The following is a 20,501-nucleotide window of genomic DNA, read 5'->3' on the forward strand; positions in this document are numbered from 1 at the left end:
TTACAGTTACAAAAAATGACATGTCATTTGAATTCAGCTCATCTATGTTAGGAAAGATGCTACATGAAGTAACGGGCATCTGACCTATAGGACTATGGAGCTTATGACCCCCTCTATTTGGCTTCCAATCTTACAAATTATCCTACATTTTCACTCCTATTTTCACTACTTTATTTTTTGTTTGTTTATTTGATTTTTTTTCAAAAGTTCTTTGTGTAGCCTTGGCTATCCTGGACTCATTTTGTAGACCAGGCTGGCCTTGAACGCACAGAGATCTGCCTGCCTCTGCCTCCCTGGTGCTGAGATTACAGGCATGTGCTGCTGTGCCCAGCTCCTGTACTACCTTCTTTATTGGCACATTATTTTCTTTTCTTTTTTTCCCAATGGAATAATAGTTATGAAGTAACTAAATACTGAAGAAAAGTCAGTATATAAAGTTGAGATGGTTACTTCTCCTGATGTTTTGATAGCATTACTAAAGAGTTTTTTCTTTATTTTAATTTATTTTTATTAATTACAGTTTATTCACTTTGTATCCAAGCTGTAGTCCCCTCCTCCATCCCCTCCCAATCCCACCCTCCCTCATTCTTCTCCTATGCCCCTTCCACAATTCAGTGATAGGGGAGGTCCTCCTCTCCTTCCATCTGACCTTAGTCTATCAGGTCTCATCAGGAGTGGCTTTACTGTCTTCCTCTGTGGTGTGGCAAGGCTGCTCCCCCCTCCGGTAGAGGTGATCAAAGAGCCAGCTCTTGAGTTCATGTCAGAGATGTTCCCTGCTCCTATTATCATTATTTTTATTTTCATTGTCATTAGTTGATCTGAGGTGTTCACTCATAAGCAGTGTTTGTGTTATTTTAGTTAAATCTCAAGCATCTTCTCAAACAAATATTGAGATTAGTCAGGTCATATCAATTATATTACTACTAATAGATTCAGTCAAAGATATAAGGACAAGTTGTATGTATTCACATATTTCAAGGGTTCTTTTCAATTCACTATAAAAGAATATGTCATTTATTTTCTTATCTGAGATCTTTCCTCTAACCTTCCTATACCACTGAAAGCTGTGAGTTCTTGTTTAATGACATTGGGCACATTTTAAATTACAAATTTGTTGTGTGTGTATAGGAGTGTTAATCCATAAAAGACAACTAGAAAGAAAATTGTTTTCTCTATTTCATTGTACAGATATAGGATAGGACTTTGTGTGTTAGGCATTGTGAAAACACTGGAGATATAGTAAATACCACATAAAGTCCCTGACTTTATGATGTTGAAATATTACAAGGAAAAATATTAGTTAAATAGGTAGCTTTTAAGGCAAATGCTTATTTCTAAGGATTGTGCTTCAAGAGCTGTGTAGTATGCAGTCTGATAATTTAACTTGAATATATCATGGACTGCCTCCCACATAAACAATGTTTTTTATAAGAACATTCCATTAATGAGTGATGGTTGGCTAGAGAAGATAAGGATGAGCTAGGCAGGGGAGAGTGTCTCACATGAGAAAAACTCCAGATGAAAAATCCCAGAGGGAGGAAAGAAGAGCTTTAGGAGATTTGAAGAAAACCTCAAAGGAGAGCCAGTGAGATGAAGCAGTGGGTGTAGTAAAGGACCTGAGAGGATACAGGGATATCATAATGGGCCAAGATTTGGTCCTAAAGGCAATGGTAACATATTTATTCATGCTGTGCTTAAGTATTAGTTGATGTGTTGTGGATTAAGCATGTAAAAAACCTAATTATTACACAAAATCACATACTTCATCAATAGTCACATTGCCCTTGGACAGAAAATATTAAGGTTTTGCATATATCTAAGAAGCACATAAACAATCATATTCAAAGTATGAACACATTTTAAAAATAGTTGGAATGTTTTGCTATGTATATCATGTTTTCCTTTTCTTTTTTCTTTATATTTTTATTAATTACAGTTTATTCACTTTGTTTCCCACCTGTAGCTTCCTCCCTCCTCCCTTCCCAATACCACCTACCTTCCTTCTTCTCCACCCATGCCCTCCCACAGTCCTCCTCCCCTTCCTTCTGATTCTACTCTATCAGGTCTCATCAGGAGTGGCTGCACTGTTTTTCTCTGTGGCCTGTTAAGGCTGCTCCCCCCTTAGGGGGAGGTGATCAAAGAGCTGAGAAAGAAATTAGGGTATATCACTTTTTAAGAGTATCAGTTTACCAAGAATATATTATGAACTACAACTTTACAACATTTAAACGATTACATGATCCAGAGAAATACAACTCAATGTTTTCATTAAACGTATATAGTTCAACCTTGTTTTATTTTAAATTGAATATTAACATGTGAAAACTTTTTGGTCACATACACATTTGAACAACACATTGAGATGTTCCAAATGATAGCTCTTTCATCCTTCTCCAAATGTGCATGAGTTATGTTAAGGTAGACTTATTATGGTAAGTGTAATACATCGGAACATTAGCACAAAAAGTGAAAACCCCTTATAAATAATTATAAATCTGAGAGAACGGTATGTCTGTTTTATTCTCTAGCCAAATACTTCAGGCTTCCTATGTAGGAAACACTATAATTTAAGTTTTCTTTTAACTATTAATCCTCACTCAAGCTATTGACAAAATGCCTCAGCTCCAAATTCTATTTAATTTTCATGAAATAGAAAAATTCTTCCTTTAATATATACTCCTGAGCACCGACAGCAGCCCTAAGTGTTTTCTTGATCAAGAAAACACTCATCTACTGGTAAGCTTGATTCAAGGTCAAAATAACCAGTGTTTCTAGCAGACAATGTTTTCTATTCAGAGAAGCAAGACTTTCACTTAGTTCAGATCTGTGGCTAAGAGTCTTTGTTTACAGCTTCATTTGTACATTAAGCTCTTACACCTTTTAAAAGAGAATAACTTAATAGTATGCAGGGATTTGGGTATACAAATACTCAAATAGTATTTCTTCAAATGCTATATGCTTCAGCATGCTGAGCTTTTAATGAAACTGAAGGACACTCAAATAAATGTCACTTTTGTCAAAGCCTTTCCTAACTCATATTTGGATGATATGAAATATACTCTCTTATAATGTGCAAGTGATTGATGAACCAGTTTTGATGGAATACACAAGAACTGTTTGGACCTTGTGGTTTTCTTAAATGAAACGAATAAGGAAATATGTTGTCTTAATAGGAAATAAAGTATGCTAGGCCTATTTGCGATGCTTCAGTGTGCCAACGATGGTGTTAAGTTTGGTGTTCATAAATTACTAATCTGGAATAAGAGGTTGAATGTATTTTGAAAACTTAAACCTGTTGTAGCTGAACATGTTTAACTAGTTAATAAGAAACATCAAAAAGACAAAACCCTGAGGTCAAGGGTCATTTATTTTGTAAAGCTATTTTATGCTGTTTAAATTGGTTGTTCGGGTCTGTCTATAACATAAGTTTAATAACCTAGCTCAAATGCAGATTTCTAATTTTCAATTAACATAGGAATAATTTTGTTTGCTAAAATAAAATAAATGAATGAATGACAAGTCTGAAACATGAAATGTTTTAGGTAGAACTTTTTAAAATTCCAAATTTCAAAAAATCATGTGGCAACTGTATAGCTCAAGCTTTAAGTATTAACTTTTAACCTTTGACCTTACAGATTTTAACCAATGAAATGTCTCTTTAAACTTTAAAGGAAACAATGATAACGAGCGCCTGGCGATTGCTAGACAGCGAATTCCATATCGACTTGGTCGAGTAGTTGATGAATGGCTACTCGACAAAGGTAAAAACATTGATTAAAACTTCAAATAAAAAAATAATTTGAACATAACCAAGTAGTACTTCATTGTAACACTAATAAACATAAAAATTAAATTTTCCGTAAAACTAAATTAAAAACAAATTTAAAACAGTAAAATGTAGATAGTAATATTTGCATACCTTGTATAATAATTTCTATACATTTTTAGAAGTACCAACGGTTTAATAATCTTACCCAGTTAACTTAAGGTTAAAGGGACTGTTAAATATAATCCACTAACTCTATGAAGGTACTCAGAGCAAGCACTAACCAAAAATGATAAATTATTTGTAGATTATATCCATGTTCTAGCCTCTAAATTATTAACTAAAATATATGTAGTTCGGATATCTTTATCATGGTCCTGAAAAAAAAAAACTTTGTTTAAACTCTAGGAATCTTAAATAGAGGGCAATATGAATTGCCATTCAAAATGAAGTCCCTTTAACGTTTGCAAGCTTCTGAGAACATTTGGGAACAAACCCTGACTAAAACTGAAGTTAAAGTTGTGTGCATGCTTTACGAGCAGAGGGAACTTTGCTCTCCTGGGAGTCTCCATTTGATGATAATGGTACTGTTGCTAGGATTGTTTGATGGAAATGTGCCATGATTTCTCCATTGGTTTGTGTATCATTACTGAAGCCGCTTTTTACATCCGAAGCTATTTTTTTTTCATTTATTCTGTTCTCTTTTGATAGATTTGCTGAAAGCCAATCAGAAAAATATTTTTGAAGCCTTTTTTTCTTTCTTTCTGACAAGCTCAGTGTAAGCCATTCATTTCCTTTCAGTGTGATTGCCAGGAAATATAATTGAAATAACAATGGATTATTGCCTTCCAAAAAATAAACATTTATAAAGAATAGCACATAGAGATGTATGGGCATTACATGAGTTATGAAATTTTTACAATAAATTTTAAAATTAGACTTTAGCTCTTACAGATTAGTTTATATCAGAGGTTATTTCAGGATAACAAATATTTGAAATGTTAGATCTGTCATACCTTTAAATTAAACAATTTAAATTTGAGAGACCAACAATAAGCTCTTGAGGCAAAGGAAAAAGAGATCTACTAAAAACTGATTTGTAATATTCATGTTTGATTGGACTTTTAGCAAAAGCACTACATTTATAATACGTTGAGATTTTATAAGTATTTGCCAGTAATTATGCATTTCATGAACACCTCATTTCTAAGCAATGAATTATGAGTCAAACGCCTCTCTTGTAGTTTATTGCTCTCATTATCCACCCCATAAAAGATCTGTTTTATCATCCTTTGTAGAATGTAGAGTTTACAATCAACATTTTTGCATGTATGTAATATTATTTTTACAGGGCGTCAGCTCACAATCTTCAATAGCCAAGCAACCATAATAATTGGAGGGAAAGAGCAGGGCCAGCCCTTCCAGGGCCAGCTCTCTGGGCTTTACTACAATGGCTTGAAAGTTCTGAATATGGCAGCAGAGAACGATGCCAACATCGCCATAGTGGGGAATGTGAGGCTGGTTGGTGAAGTGCCTTCCTCTATGACAACTGAGTCGACAGCCACTGCCATGCAGTCAGAGATGTCCACCTCAATCATGGAGACCACCACAACCCTGGCCACCAGCACAGCTAGGAGAGGAAAGCCCCCCACGAAAGAACCCATCAGCCAGGTGAGTGCGTGCATTTCATCCTTTCATTTTGGATCTGTGATCTCAAAAGTGGCCTTTTCTTTTTTTTTGCACATGTGTCATTTCCAAGCAGGATTTGGTTTCTGATCCCATGTGCTTGTCTTTCTTGAAAATGGTGTACATGTTCCATCATGAATGAATATGATATGTATGTTTGTTGTTGATGAAAGTCTGCAGACAAAAAAGGCTCTGTATTGGTTCGTTAGATGTCAGTTTGTTTATATAACTTTGGTGCACAGGAGGGATCTGCTAATTATTCAAAAATGTTACTTTTTATGGTTAGCAAATAAGGGAATTAATGGCATTTTGAAAGGTTTTATTTCTTTACGCTTAGCAATGCATCAAAATAAAAGGGTTAAGTGTGTGGATTTTGTGGTGAATGATGGATCTATTTTTATTATGAGAAAAGTGTTCATTGGGTTGCTTAAGGGTGAAAATACTAGTTAAACTGTCAAATGAAGATGTTTTGTATGATATGTAATTAATCACACTTAGATGGAACTTACTTCAATGACTTTATTACTAAATTTTGTGTCTGCAACTTTTGAAAAACACAATTTTTAAATATGACATTGGTACTATTTTCAAGTTTATAAATTCAATAGTAAAATACATATTGATTGACTAGATGATGTGCTGATTTAGTCATTGGCATTACCTCAGAGAACGGTGATAAAGACTAATTAAATGCTATTGATGCTGTTGAAATATTATTAAAGGATATGAGGTCCTTATTGATATTTGTAGTCTTTGCACATATTCACTTATTAATTCTTTCAAAATTTTGTGTTTTTGCAATTCAAGATTGGTGGCTTTATTTTGCTTTCAATAATGAATCTCTTCAGTAGGTATCAAATAAAGATTTTTCAATATGTTATTCTTAATAATCTAAGAAACTGTATTTCAAAGGGGGAAACAAATGACAGCAAACATTTTTAAAAATGCTTTGGAAGAAGTGTTTGAAATAGATGATCAGATTTGGAAAGAAAATACTAGAAAGCAAGTTCTGTTTGTTTTACCACTCTATCATGTCATTGAGATATCTATCAATGATAAAGAAAAGATGTTTTGATTTTTACTTTAAATAATATGGAATGACAGGAAATGAATAAGAAATAGAAAAAAAATAGGCGCTTAACCAAATGAAGAAGAAAATTGACCAAATATTGAAATATAAATTTATAAATGTGTTGTAGTACCATATTGTATATTTTATAATATATTCACCCACTGTTTTCTTTATCTCCTTTGTCTTTTTTTATTTGCATCTGGCCACAAAGTGTGCTGTGTCATAGGACACACTCGAGTACTGCTTTATTGATTATTGATAACTGTCCACATGGACAGTTTTTCTGGGCATGCGGACACACACCTAAGTTCCTACGGTCACGACATGACTTTTAGTGGGAACCTTTACTTGGAGGTACAACATTGTTGAGTGTTTGTATTGTGCTTATATCTGTGCCATTGCTGATGGCACAGCACTTAACTCCTTGAAGAAAGACTTGTGATTTTAGACAGGTTCATGATTGCTCATGCTGCTAAAAAGCCTTTAGTTATATTTAATCAGGAATTCGTTTCTTGTATGCAAAAGATTTTGGGGTCTTGTTTATGCATCCACTGTGTTAGTCTGTGTCTTTTTACTGGAGATGAACTGATAGGCCTGTTCTTTGATCACATCCCCCTGAGGAAGAGCAGCCTTACCAGGCCACAGAAGACAATGCAGCCACTTCTGATGAGACCTGATAGACTAGGGTCAGAGAGAAGGGGAGGAGGACCTCCCTTTTCAGTGAACTGGAAGAGGGACACTGGTGGGGAAGACGGAGGATGGGATTGGGAGGGGGGGAGGGAGGTACAGGAGGATAAACTGTAATTAATAAAACTAAAAATAATTTAAAAAAAGATTTTGTTGCTGTTCACCAGATAAGGACTAACATTCCAAAGTAAATCTGAAACAGAAAAATTAAATGTAAAATAACTCTCAAAATATTTTTTTTACATATTTTTTTCCAAAACGAGTATTCAAGTGTATTATTCAGAATGGGAAATGTTTCTGTAAATGCAACTTGAGGTAGCTCAGTATTTTTTATACTAAGCCTGTATAATCATTAATTAATTAAAATTTTTACATTTATTTAAATGAAGGAAAATGTAATTTGTGAAGTATTATCTGTATATAACATTATCTGTGTATAATAAAAAAGCATGGGTGCAAACAACTCTTTGATTTGAAAGACAAATATAAAGATATCAGCATTCTGTGAAATACATTAATGCAAAGAAAAAGGGTTTAAGTCCTTGATAGTTGCCAATGAAGAAAGTCTATCATAACTATTCAAATTTCAAGGGCAGCAGTGGTTTTAAAAGTAAAGAATTATTTTTAACAACAGGATAATTTGTTTCAAATTTTTATCTCAAAATTGAATATGAAGACATTACTGATATATATCAATATATATAATGTTTCACTGATTAAAATAATACAAGTATCCTAAAAATTTAATGAGTGATTTGTAATATAAATCTCAAGTTTGAAAACTTTACTTACTTATAAAAGATTAGGTAAAGCATCCATCTGTCATTAAACTTTATCCATAGTGACCACATCTGCCTGCTTTTATCAATTCCATCTCTACATTGAAATGACAAAGGAGTCATTTCATTTTTCTAAAGCCATACTGTACTATTTTTTTTCAATCAAAATATATTTTCCTCAGTGATAACACAGAGCCACTTCTGTGACAATGACAATGGACTTATGGGTACTGGCATGTTTTAGAAATGTAGAAACAGATTTTTGGTCTAACAGAATTAAATTGGAATCACTTCAAATGGGCGACTTTATTTAGCTATCCTGCAGGACAAGAACTGGGTGAGAAATGTATTTCAGGTGTCATAGAGTTGGTGAATACAGGGGTGTTCAAAATATCCCATCTACATTCCCACTTAAAAGTGACTATGCCTTAAGAAATGAAAAGAACAAGAATGTTTTCTTCTGAGTGATGACCAGTTTTTTATATTGCTATAGGATTAATCTTATAGGATTTAGAATAATAAAAATTAGAGATGACTACCAAGATGAAAAAAAAATAGTGAACAGAACATTATTGAGAGATTTTAGATGAGTTGTATAACATTTACATATTTTGTTTTACTAGAACCCTTAAGTGGACAGGTCTCTGTAAGGCTTACTTACTTCCCATAAAACTGTTTTCACAAAGAAAAATATCAGCACAATTCATTATTAGAATGTGGAGAGCTATTTGATGTTGAAAACAGTCATGCAAAAATTTTACCTTCTAAGGGCTGTGTCCTGTACTTTCACATGGATCTGTATGTATATAACTGAAAGGAAAACATGGAGCATCTTAACCTTTTTTCTCTTCTTTTAAAAACTAATTTATTTATTGCTAGTGTGCTGTTTGTTTTAAGACCATTATTATTATTCTCCCCAATCTCACAATATTACTTGTAGCATATGGTCAATATTTTCTGTTTTCCCTTCAAGATTATTTTACATACCATATGCAGACTATATAATTTTAAACCTTATTGATTTTTCTCTCACGGAAATTAGAGTATAATAGAAATAGCATATCGAATCAGAAACAGGACTTCACTGTCCACAACAGGAGCCTAGTGTCCTATGACTTGAAGGACTGATTAGCCTCCCTCATGTTGGCGCTGTTGTCTCTCTGGAGTAAATGAGTCTCTAGTACTCTCTGGAGCTCATTTCAGTTCTTAAATTTAATTGACTCTCGTCTTGGTGTGCTTACTTAGTTTCTCTCCGCTTTATTTCACAAACATGGATGCTAGCCCTTTCTTTTTGGTAGGACAGCCACACATCCCAGTTGGTTCAGAGAATTCTGTGCATAACTGTTACTCTGATGTAATTTTTGAGAGCAGCTCTTTTTGATTCTCAGAAACATTTATTTCAGTATGTAAACTGTACTGTACTGTGAGATATACATGTACACATATGTATATATATATATGATATATATATATATACACATGATTATATATAACTTTGAGAAAGAATCAAGTTTCCTAAGAATAGTAAATAATGAAGTTCATTCAGCATGTTTTTGGCTGCATTTGATTGTAGTGTGTTGACTTGGATTTTAGAATCCACAACCTTTTCATCATTTTGTGGCAAAAGAATCTTGAGAAAGTAGTGAAAGAAATGCTTTGAGAGATTATGGGTTTGTTGTTGTTGCTGTTGCTTTTTTGTTTGTTTGTTTTTACTTGATGGGTGTATTTCAAACACTTGGGAAATATTACAGATGGAGACAGAACCACTCTGCGGAGATAGAATGTCTTAGGTCCATTCTCAGGTTCCAGCGTGAGTTTCTTCAGGTGGCATCAGTACATCCATTTAAAGAAAAGAAGCATTGAGCGTTGAAACCCATAGACATATGTTATCAGAGAAATGTGTACATCACATCTGTCATTGATCCTTGACACTCATTCAAGTTTTTATAAAAAGAAACCCAATTTGTGTGCAAGTGAGAAAAAGTGTTTAATATTTTGGGTAATGCTATTGCTTCCTGGAAGCTTTGGAGCTTTTCATGAAAAATAAATACTATTTGTTTGAAAAATATAAGAAGAGTGTATGCATTTTTCCATGAAAAATATTTAGAATTAACAAAATACATTTTGTAACGCCCAAGAATAAAATTTTATTTTTATTAAAAACATTAATTAACCTTTACTGAGACTTCATTATTTAAAAAATAACAGTGTTACTTATAAGTATGCGTGTTTCTGATAACCACTTTGTATTTTTAGACTACTGGTGACATGAATAATTAATTTTATTTTTCTAATCCAGTTGTTCTGCTGAATTCCCTTAAATTAATGTATAATTTTATAGCAAGCTTTAGTGCATGTTGGAAAAGAACACACTTGGTTGGAAAATTTAAAGCACATATAAAAGCATGTTCTCTGAAACTAAATGGTGCTTGTTGAGAAAAGTATAATTCATTGTAGTTTTAATTGTGTAAGCAGGAACTATTTAGAAGGTGTTTTGCTCCCTTCTTGCTGGCAAGTCAAAGTGTCAAAGTTGTACATTTTAAAAGGTTTTATTTTAAGAGCACTATGCATAGTGCATATCCTTTAGGGGGTGGATGTTTGAGTGGATTAAAAGCTGTTTTAGTGCTAGAAGTAAACCTGGTCTTGAGATGTCTTCTGACAAGGCTAGATGTAGACAATATGTGCATTCATTCATTCATTAGCTCACCCTCTCAGCACAACATATCTGAACAGCAGTCACTCCAGGCCAGATACTATTTTAGTCATTGAAAATGCAGCACTGCACAAAATTAAACTTTCTTGCATAAAACATATTGTAATTGAAGAAGATGAACAGCAAAAGAACCAAAAAAAAAATGAATACTACCTGTGGGATGTCAGATATTACAGGAGAAAATTCTTGGAGAGTCCTGAATGAATCCCTGTAGGAGAAAGAACCAAAAATGAAATTTCTTTTTGAATAAATGAGCTGAGATGGTTGTTGATAAAGGCATCAGTACCAAAGAACACTGGCATTCTATTGTGTAGACATAACCCGAGACCCACAGCTTTGCACCCTCTGAGGATTTTGCCAGTGGCAGCTAATTCCTTAGTTAGGGGCTTCGAAGCCTGGACAAGGAACAAAAGAGACACCAAAATATGCTCTCTCTACCCATGCGCTGTGTCCTTCAACTTCTCAGTATGTTAATTAAGCCAGAAGTGTAACCTAATTCTATGGTATATAAGTGTTTGAGGATGAGACAGAAGTTCAGGAGGTGTGGTATTACATTATTTTTTTCCAACCAGTTGGAAGTGGGGACAGAGAGAAACTTTATAGCTTGGTGCAGGCTGACTTCTATTTTGGATATTTTAAGGGGGAATTTGTGTTTTACGCTTGCACATGGTCTCTGCTTAGAACTTATTTTCATCTATCACCCATCTATCTGTCTGTCTGTCTGTCATCTATCATCTATTTGCCTATCTTTCCTTCTATCATCTATGTATCATCTATTTATTATCTATCCACCTATCTATTTTCTATCTATATTCTATCTGTTTATTTTGGAGGAAGGTGCTGGGAATAAAACACAGCGTGCCAGGCACACATTCAATCACTGAACTTATTTGTTTTTTTTTTAACATTCATTTTGGATAAACAAATACAATTCATAAAGTATGACACGTGATGAAATGTTGATATTATTTAAAGTGAATAATATTGGACATTTAGTACTTATTCTACTAAATGAAAAACTAGCCTTGACTTTCTTAAATTTTTAACCATATGTATTGTGAATTTTCACTCACATATCAATTTATTGTTTGAAACTGCAAACAAAATTACATCATTTCTCTAATAGCCCATGCAAGCATAAAAACATGTGTAGCCTCCTTCTTATTTGCATCCTGAATGATTCATGTCTACTTCTCTTGAGGTCCTACTGCTTTTATACACAGTGACCTCTAGAAGCCATGTCACCTGCCAGTCTTTCATTCCCATCTCTTCCAGACACCCTCCTCCAGACTCATTGAGATCTCTTTCTCTACACTCTGTATGGATAACTGTCTATGAATTCTCATCCCACATCTTGAATTTATAAATTATGGTTTCTTTTACTTATTGATCTTAGTGTTAAATGCATTGATTTGAATGATCAAGTTAATGAATTTACTAGCAATTCTGTCATTCAACATTTGCAATCAAAATAATTTTTCTTAGAATAAATATGAAATTCCCACCATCAGTCACTGTGGACAATATCAGATTCTCAACCTATGACATATTTCATTAATTGTATTTACATTTTATTTAACTTTAACATTAAAAGCCATGAAATCATCTATAAGTATTTATATGGTGCTAAAAGATAAAGGCTTTTTTCTAATTACTATGGTAAGTTGCATTGGGACTGAACATGCCCTCTTCCCTTTGGCCTGATAGGTGTAGTCCCACTAGGAGGGACTGATCAAAAAGCTAGGAAGGCAGTCTTGTCCAGTGCAGTCCCTCTGCCTTTACTAGAGGACCCACAAGGAGCCTAGGCTCTCCGTCTGATACATCTTTGTAGGGGGCCTAGGTCCAGTTCATACACGGTCCTTTTTGATGCTTCAGTCTCAGCAAGCCGCTCTGGGCCCTGGTTAGTTGGCCCTGTTGGTCTTTTGGTGGAGCTCCTGTTATCTCCAGAACCTTTTTCTTTCCTTCCACTTTTCCACAAGACTCCCTAAGCATTGCTCAATGTTTAGCTGGGTCTGCTGGGTAGAGCATCTGAGAGGACAACTCTGTCAGGCTCCTGAATGCAAATTTAGCAGATTATACTTCATAATGGCAGGGGTTGGCACTCACCCATAGGGTAGGTCTTTGGTTGGGCCAGGCATTGTTTGGGCATTCCTCCAGTCTCTGCTCTCTCTGCTCTATCTATCCTTGCACATCTTGTAGACAAGGTAAATTTGGAGTTGAAGTTTTGTGGGTGGTTGGAGTTTCCCTTCCTCTATCAGGAGGCTAGTTAGAAGGTGTCCTCTTCAGTCTCTATGCCTCTGCTCCCAGGAATCACTGCTTAAATCCCCCTCATATCCTCCCAGGGCCATATACTCCAGCTTGTTAGAGAGATATCCCCACCCTCTATTTCTCCTTTCTCTACAGGCCTTTTGTCCTCTTGCCCTCACTCTCTCCAGGTCTGATCTCTACCCTCTTAACTTTCTTCACCCCATTTCCTACCTTGTTCCATCTCTTCAGTCAATCTATCACCTTTCCAAGTGAGATTTATGCATCCTCCCTTGTGTCTCTCTTGTTTTTTTTATGTTTTTTTTTTGGTATGAGTCTTAGAGTATGTTTATCCTGTACTATATGGTTAAAATCCCCTTATAAGTGAGTATATATATGATGTGTGTCTTTCTGAGTCTGGGAGTCTGGCATGATCTTTTCTGGTTCCATCCATTTGCCTGCAAATTTCATGATTTTTTTTAAAAATAGCTGAATAGTATTCCATTGTGTAAATGTGCCATAGTTTATTCATTCTTCCATTGAGGGACATCTGGGTTGCTTCCAGATTCTAGCTATTATAAATAAAGCTGCTATGAACATAGTTGAGGAAGTATCCTTGTTGTATGTTGGAGTGCCTTTTGGGTGTATACCCTGGAGAGGTATAGCTGGGTGTTGAGGTAAAGCTATTCCCAATTTTCTGAGAAAGTGACAGATTGACTTCTAAAAGATTGGTTTGTACGAGTCTACACTCCCCCCAGCAATGGAGAAGGGCTCCCCTTCGTCCACAGCCTCACCATCATGTGCTGTCCTTTGAGATGTTGATCTCAGCCATCCAGACTGGTGTGAAATGGAATCCCAGAGTCACTTTGATTTGCATTCCCTGATGACTAAGGAAGTTGTGCATTTCTTTAAGTGATTCTCCACCATTTGAGATTCCTCTGTTAAGAACATTGTTTAGTTCTTTGCCCCATTTTTTAAATTGTGTTATTTTGTTTATTTGTGTTTTATTTCTTAAGTTCATTTATATATTTTGTATATTAGCCCTTTGTCAGGTGAAGGACTAGCAAAGATCATTTCCCAATCTGTAGACTGACATTTCATCTATTGACCGTGTCCTTTGCCTTATAGAAGCTTTTCCATTTTAAGAGGTCCCATTCATTTATTGTTGATGTAAGAGCCTGAGCTGCTGGTGTTCTGTTCAGAAAGCTATCTCCTGTGCCAATGAGTTCAAGGTCCTTCCCCACTTTTTTGTCTAATAAATTTAGTGCATCTGGTGTTATGTTGGGGTCTTTGATCCACTTGGATTTGAATTTTGTGCAGGGAGATAAATACGGATCTCTTTATATTTTCCTACATGTAGACATACAGTTAGACCAGCAGCATTTATTGAAAACACTTTCAAAACCATTGTATGGTTTTGACTCTTTGCAGGTTTATTTCTGGGTATTCTATTAGATTCTATTGATGAACCAAGACTAGTTTCTATGCTAGTAACATGAAGTTTTTATTACTATCACTCTGCACTATAGCTTGAAGTCAGGGATGGAGATACCTACAAAAGTTCTTTTATTGTAAAGATTGTTTTAGGTTATTCTGTTTTTTTTTGTTTTGTTTTGTTTTGTTTTACCATATGAAGTTGAGAAATGTTCTTTCAGGGTATATTAAGAAGTTTGTTGCTATTTTATGGAGATTACACTGAATCTGTAGAATGCTTTAGGTAAGATGACCACTTTTACTATGTTAATCCTACTGGTCCACAAGCCTGGGACGGGACATCTTTCCATCTTCCAATATCATCTTCAGTTTCTTTCTTCAGAGACTTGAAGTTCTTGTCATACCAGTCTTTCACTTGCTTGGTTAGAGATACACCAAGATACTTTTCATTATTTGTGGCTATTGAGAAGGGTGTAGCTTCCCTAATTTCTTTCTCTGCATGTTTGTTGCTTTTGTAGAGGAGAGCTGCTGATTTCTTTTAAAATAAATCTTGTATCCAGCCACTCTGCTGAAGCTGTTTATCAGCTATAGGAGTTCTCTGGTGGACTTTTTGGGGTCGCTTATGTATACTATCATTTCATCTGCAAATAGCAGTACATTGACTTCTTCCTTCCCAGTTTGTATCCCGTTGATCTTATTTAGTTATCGTACTGCTCTAACTAGGACTTCAAATACTATACTGATGAGGTAGGGAGAGATTGGGCAGCCTTGTCTTTTCCCTGATGTTAGTGAAATTGCTTTGAGTTTCTCTCCATTTATTTTAACGGCTATTTTCTTGATGTATTTATTATGTTTAGGTATGTGCCTTTTATCCCCTATCATTCCAAGACTTTCATCATGAAAGGGTGTTGGATGTTGTCAAAGGCTTTTTCTGTATCTAATGAGATAATCATGTGATTTTTTTTTCTTTGAGTTTGTTTATATGGTGGATTATGTTGATGAATTTTCTTACGTTGAACCATCCCTGCATCCCTGGAAAGAAGCTTATTTGTGCGTGGTGATGATGTATTTGATGTGTTTTGGGATTTGGTTTGATAGTATTTTATTGAGTATTTTTGCATTGATGTTTATGAATGAAATTGGTCTGGAATTCTCTTTCTTTGTTGAGTTTTTGTGTGGCTTAAGTGACAGAGTGGCTGTGGCTTCATAGAATGAGTTGGCAATGTTTATATTTTTTGTAATATTTTGAGGAGTATTGGCATTAGCTCTTTTTTGAATATCTGGAAGAATTCTGAACTAAAACCATCTGGTCCTGGGATTTGTTGTTGTTTGGAGACTTTTGATGAATGCTTCTGTTTCCTTAAGGGTTATAGTTCTGTTTAAACTATTTACCTGATCTTGATTTAACTTTGGTATGTATAATATATCAAGAAAATTATTCATTTCCTTTAGATTTTCCAATTTTGTAGAAGAGAGTATTTGAAGTAAGACCTAATGATTTTTTTTTTATTTCCTCATTGTCTGGTGTGATATCCCCTTTTTCATTTCTGATCCTGTTAATTTGGGTTAAGGGTTTGTCTATCTTGCCGGTTTTCTCACAGAAACAGCTCTTGGTTTCATTGATTTTTTTTTTTTTTTTTTTGTGTGTGTGTGTGTGTGTGTGTGTATTTTTTCTTTGCTTCCAGCCTTTTTTTTTTTGCTTTTTTTTCTTTTACATTTTTTTCTTTATTAATTACACTTTATTCCCTTTGTATCTCCCCTGTGGTTCCCTCCCTCCTCCTGCCCCAATCCCTCCCTTCCTCCACCCTCTGCCTGCATGCCTCTCTCCAAGTCCACTGATAGGGGAGGTCTTCTTTTCCTTCCTTCTGATCCTAGTCAATTAGGTCTCATCAGGAGTGGCTGCACTGTCTTCTTCTGTGGCCTGGTAATGGTAATGCTTCTTCCCCCTCAGGGGGAGGTAATTAAAGAGCAGGCCAATCAGTTCTTGTCAGAGACAGTCCTTGTTCCTATTACAATGAAACATACTTGAATATTGAACATGGGCTATATCTGTGCAGGGGTCTTAGGTTATCTTCATGCATAGTCCTTAGTTGGAGTATCAGTCTCAGGAAAGACCCCTGTGCTCAGATTTTTTGGTTCTGTTGCTCTCCTTGTGGAGTTCCTGTCCTCTCCAGATCTTACTGTTTCCCACTTCTTTCATATGATTCCCTGCACTCTGACTTCAGCCCTGAGTTTCATTATTTCCTATCATCTACTCTTTCTTGGAGTATTCGCTTCCTTTCTGTTCAAGAGCTTTCAGATGTGCTGCTCGGTTAGTAGTATGGGAACTCTCCAATTTGTTTATGAAGGTGCTTAGTGCTATGAACTTTCCTCTTATCACTGCTTTCATTGTGTTCCACAAGTTTCGGTATGTTGTGCCTTCATTTTATTGAATACTAGAAAGTCTTTAATTTCTTTCTTTATTTCTTCCCTGTCCCTGACCCAGTGGTCATTGAGTATGGAGTTGTTTAGTTTCCATGAGTTTGTAGACTTTCTGTTGTTTCTGTTTTTTGTTTTTTTTTTCTTTTTCTTTCTTTCTTTCTTTCTTTCTTTCTTTCTTTCTTTCTTTTTTCTTTTCTTTTTTTTTTTTTTTTTTTTTTTTTTTTTTTTTGAGTTTCAGCTTTAATCCATGGTGGAGCTGATAGTCTTCTTCTTTAATCCATATTATTCATAGGTTTGGTCTGTTCATAGTTTCCCAGATTTCTTGGATGTTCTCTGTTAGGAGCTTTTTAGATTTAACATTTTCTTTGACTGATGTATTGATTTCTTCAGTTGTCTCTTCTACCCCTGAGATTCTATCTTTAATCTCTTGTATTCTATTGGTGATGCTTGTATCTGTAGGTCTTGTCCTCTTCCCTAGGTTTTCCATCAGACTGTATTTTCTTTATTGCTTATAGTTCCATTTTTAGGTCTTGAACAGTTTAATTCATTTCCTTCTCCTGTTTGATTGTAGTTTTCTATATTTGTTTAATTTCTATAAGGGATTTGTTAAATTCTTTCAACTGCTTGATTGCATTTTTCTGTTCTAGTATGCAGGATTTATTTTCCTCCTTTAAGGCCTCTATCATTTTCATAACTTCAGATTTAAAATCTTTTCTTATGCTTCATATGTGGTACTATCTCCAGTGCTTGCTGAGGTAGGAATGCTGTTTTCTGGTAATGTCAAATGTCCCTGGGATTTGTTGCTTATGTTCTTACACTGACCTCTACCCATTTTAATGTCTCTAGCGTTAGCATGTCTGGTGGTCTCTGACAGTCAGGCAGTTCAGGAGTAGGCAGAGAGGGCTCTAAGTTGAATGCTGCTCAGGGCCTCACACTAGGCTTCTCCAGATGACAGACAGACAATGTGGGTGGGAGCCTGAGTATAGCTCCCTCTGCACCCTTGTCCCACTTGGGTCAGGTAGACCAGGAGTCAGCAGAGAGTGGTCTCTAAGCTGAATGTTTCTCTTGCGCAACATTGGGCCTCCACGGGTAAAGGACCACTGACTGGAGAACCTCTCTGCTGGCAGTGCCCCAAGTGGATCACACAGATTATGAATGGGAACTAGTGTTACAAGGTCAGCTGCTGCAACAAAGAGGAAACAGGTGCTGGTATTATGGATTCAGATTCAGCCAGGTGGCTGCTTGCTAGCTCAGCAGATGCTGACCTCCTGACATTCAGTTTTGGCTTGACTTTGCCCTCTTGGGTCTAGGGCCCTGTGAGTTTGTCTTGTCCTTCTGGTCTTTACACGGGAACCAGAAGAACCCTGGATTAGGGGTGGGATGCTGCCTCTGGTCCAGACACTGCCCTTGGGAAAGTGAGAGTGATCCAGGGTCTGGTTGATGGAAGGAAATGCTCCTGGACTGTAATTGCACTCTCTGATCTTCTGACTCTCAGGTACAGTATGCCCTGGCCGCTGCCATCTTGCAAATTCTACTATATAGATATCTATGATAGTTTCTGACAAAATATTTTTTTTTCTTAAAGAGTGTGTATTAGATTTTCTTACCTTTTGACATCACTGGAAACTTTTAGGCTGTAAAGTCAAGAGAAGGGTTAAGTAATGTACCTGTTTTTATAAGGCATTAAATAAATAAGTTTCACTCTACTTCATCACTGCTCTCTCTATATAAAATTTTAAACTGGCAGGTATTAAGCAATAAGTTATAACAGTCTTCAATCATAAGTATAATTTAAAAAAACAAAAGGGAGCTATTCTTGGTGATATGTACCTTTTCATCCAAACACTAGGAAAGCCAAGATGGGTTGTCAGATTAAGGCTAGCCTGAGTTGCATGGTATCTGTCTGATTTTCTGTCTTTGTCTTTGTCTCTCAATCTCTCTCTGTGTGTGTGTGTGTGTGTGTGTATGTGTGTGTCTTTCTCTTTCTCTGTCTCAGTCTCAGTCTCTCTCATTTTCTCAGACAGAAGAAAATAAAGTATGTGTGTGTATGTTTTCCTTCTTGTAATTAGCCTATAAATCTATTATATGTTCACTTAAAATTTATAATTGCTGAATAACTTTTACACACCTCAGGCATACAAATATGTGAAAATGCTGTTCTTAAGGATGAGATCATTCCGAAATCAGGATCTTAAAAGAAGAACCATTTCCCATAGCTCTTAACTATTATTGAGACCAAACACAAATTAAAAACACTCTGCATCAACAATGGTATCACATAGTTAGAGTGTACTAGCAGCATCACCAAGACAATTGAAGCTTGGAGACAAATTTACACAGGAAGATATTTTAGTCCCGTTATAATAGCAAGTATATTGGGTAATGCATTTCTGTTATTGCACTTCACCAGAGTGTTGGCAATGTGCTAGACACTGTCTTGACTGTAATTATCCAGTTTATCTCCTCGGTGTGTTTAAAATATGTTATATTTGTACAACACATCTTCTAAAATAGATGCTATCATTCAGTCTATGCATGCAATAGTAGTGGTGGTCACAGCCCTCTTTCTATCCATTTTTAAAGCTTGCTCATAAAGCAGGACATATACATTTCTTAAGAGACAGACACATGGATGGTTCTGAATCATTTTCAGCTGTACACATGACACACTTTTGCCTTTCAGACGAATAGGTGTGCACTCATCACTATTGAATACTTAACACGTGATAGCGTAAGCCAAGAGTAATTGAGATTCAAATTTGTCACAAAAGGTTCTATGTGATTTTCAAATAAACATGCAAAAATCAAAGCTCATCGCCACATAGTAGGCATTCAGTTTGTTTTCCCTCAATATCTTTCTTTACAGTATGCCCTGACTTTTTTCTTGTCTTCATTTGCTGTTCATTTTTCTTTTTCCTTCAGTGTGATCAGTGCTCTTTCAGGCGCCATACACAGACATGTGATGAGCCAAGTATTGAAGCAGAGAAATTTTGCTGAATATTTTTCTAGCAGTAGCCTAAGACTTGAAAGCTACAATATCCTGCTCTAGGTCCCGCATGAGATAGCCAGCTGAACCCAGTGGCTGTCCATGCTACTCGTGCTATTTGAAGATCTTCAAAGTCTAACATTCTACATTAAAAATTTGGTCCCAGAACACTCAAGAGAAACAGATAATTTCTGTCCCTCTAACTTAACTTTTAGTGGGTGTCAAAGGAATGTGTAAATACATAGAAAGTGATGTTATATTCTTGTGTTTACAATTCAGAGTATAACATTATTTGCAAAGAGAAAATATACATATTCCAATTAAAGATAGTTCCTCAGGGCTTTTGATCATATCTGAGAGATGAAAATTTTTATTAAAATGTTGACATATTCTGAACTCGGGAGACTGTTTGCATAATATGCACAGAGCCTTGGTTGCCACCCCAGCATTGCATATAAGAGTAAACACAGAGATGGCACACATCTGTGATCACAGTGCTGATGCAGTACAGGCAAGGGGATCAGAAATCCAAGGTCAGTCTCAGCTACATGATAAGTTCAAAGCCACTCTGAGCTATACGACACCCTGTCTTAAAAACAAACAAGCAAATAAGCAAAGCATAGTCTTACAGAACCTGTGGTGACGTTGTCATGTGTGAGTTTGCCCAGCATGGCATTAACTATCAGCTATTGATAACTTTAGAGTGAGTCAAT

The 20,501-nt window shown here is 35.6% G+C and overlaps 1 protein-coding gene across 46 annotated transcripts in view; it reads left to right on the forward strand.

The window, feature by feature from the left end:
* Nrxn1 (neurexin 1) overlaps window positions 1–20,501 on the forward strand; it is a 1,167,492-nt gene that overhangs the window by 1,021,983 nt on the left and 125,008 nt on the right. For 32 of the 46 annotated variants that reach the window (XM_060393136.1, XM_060393140.1, XM_060393190.1 and 29 more), the window contains 2 exons: window positions 3,672–3,761; window positions 5,118–5,437. In XM_060393136.1, the coding sequence (XP_060249119.1) occupies window positions 3,672–3,761; window positions 5,118–5,437 (410 nt within the window). The remainder of the gene's footprint in view (window positions 1–3,671; window positions 3,762–5,117; window positions 5,438–20,501) is intronic. The other 14 variants (XM_060393259.1, XM_060393261.1, XM_060393264.1 and 11 more) reach the window with 1 other exon arrangement.

The sequence above is a fragment of the Meriones unguiculatus genome, chromosome 1 (assembly GCF_030254825.1).
Source record: "Meriones unguiculatus strain TT.TT164.6M chromosome 1, Bangor_MerUng_6.1, whole genome shotgun sequence".
Lineage (NCBI taxonomy): Eukaryota > Metazoa > Chordata > Mammalia > Rodentia > Muridae > Meriones > Meriones unguiculatus.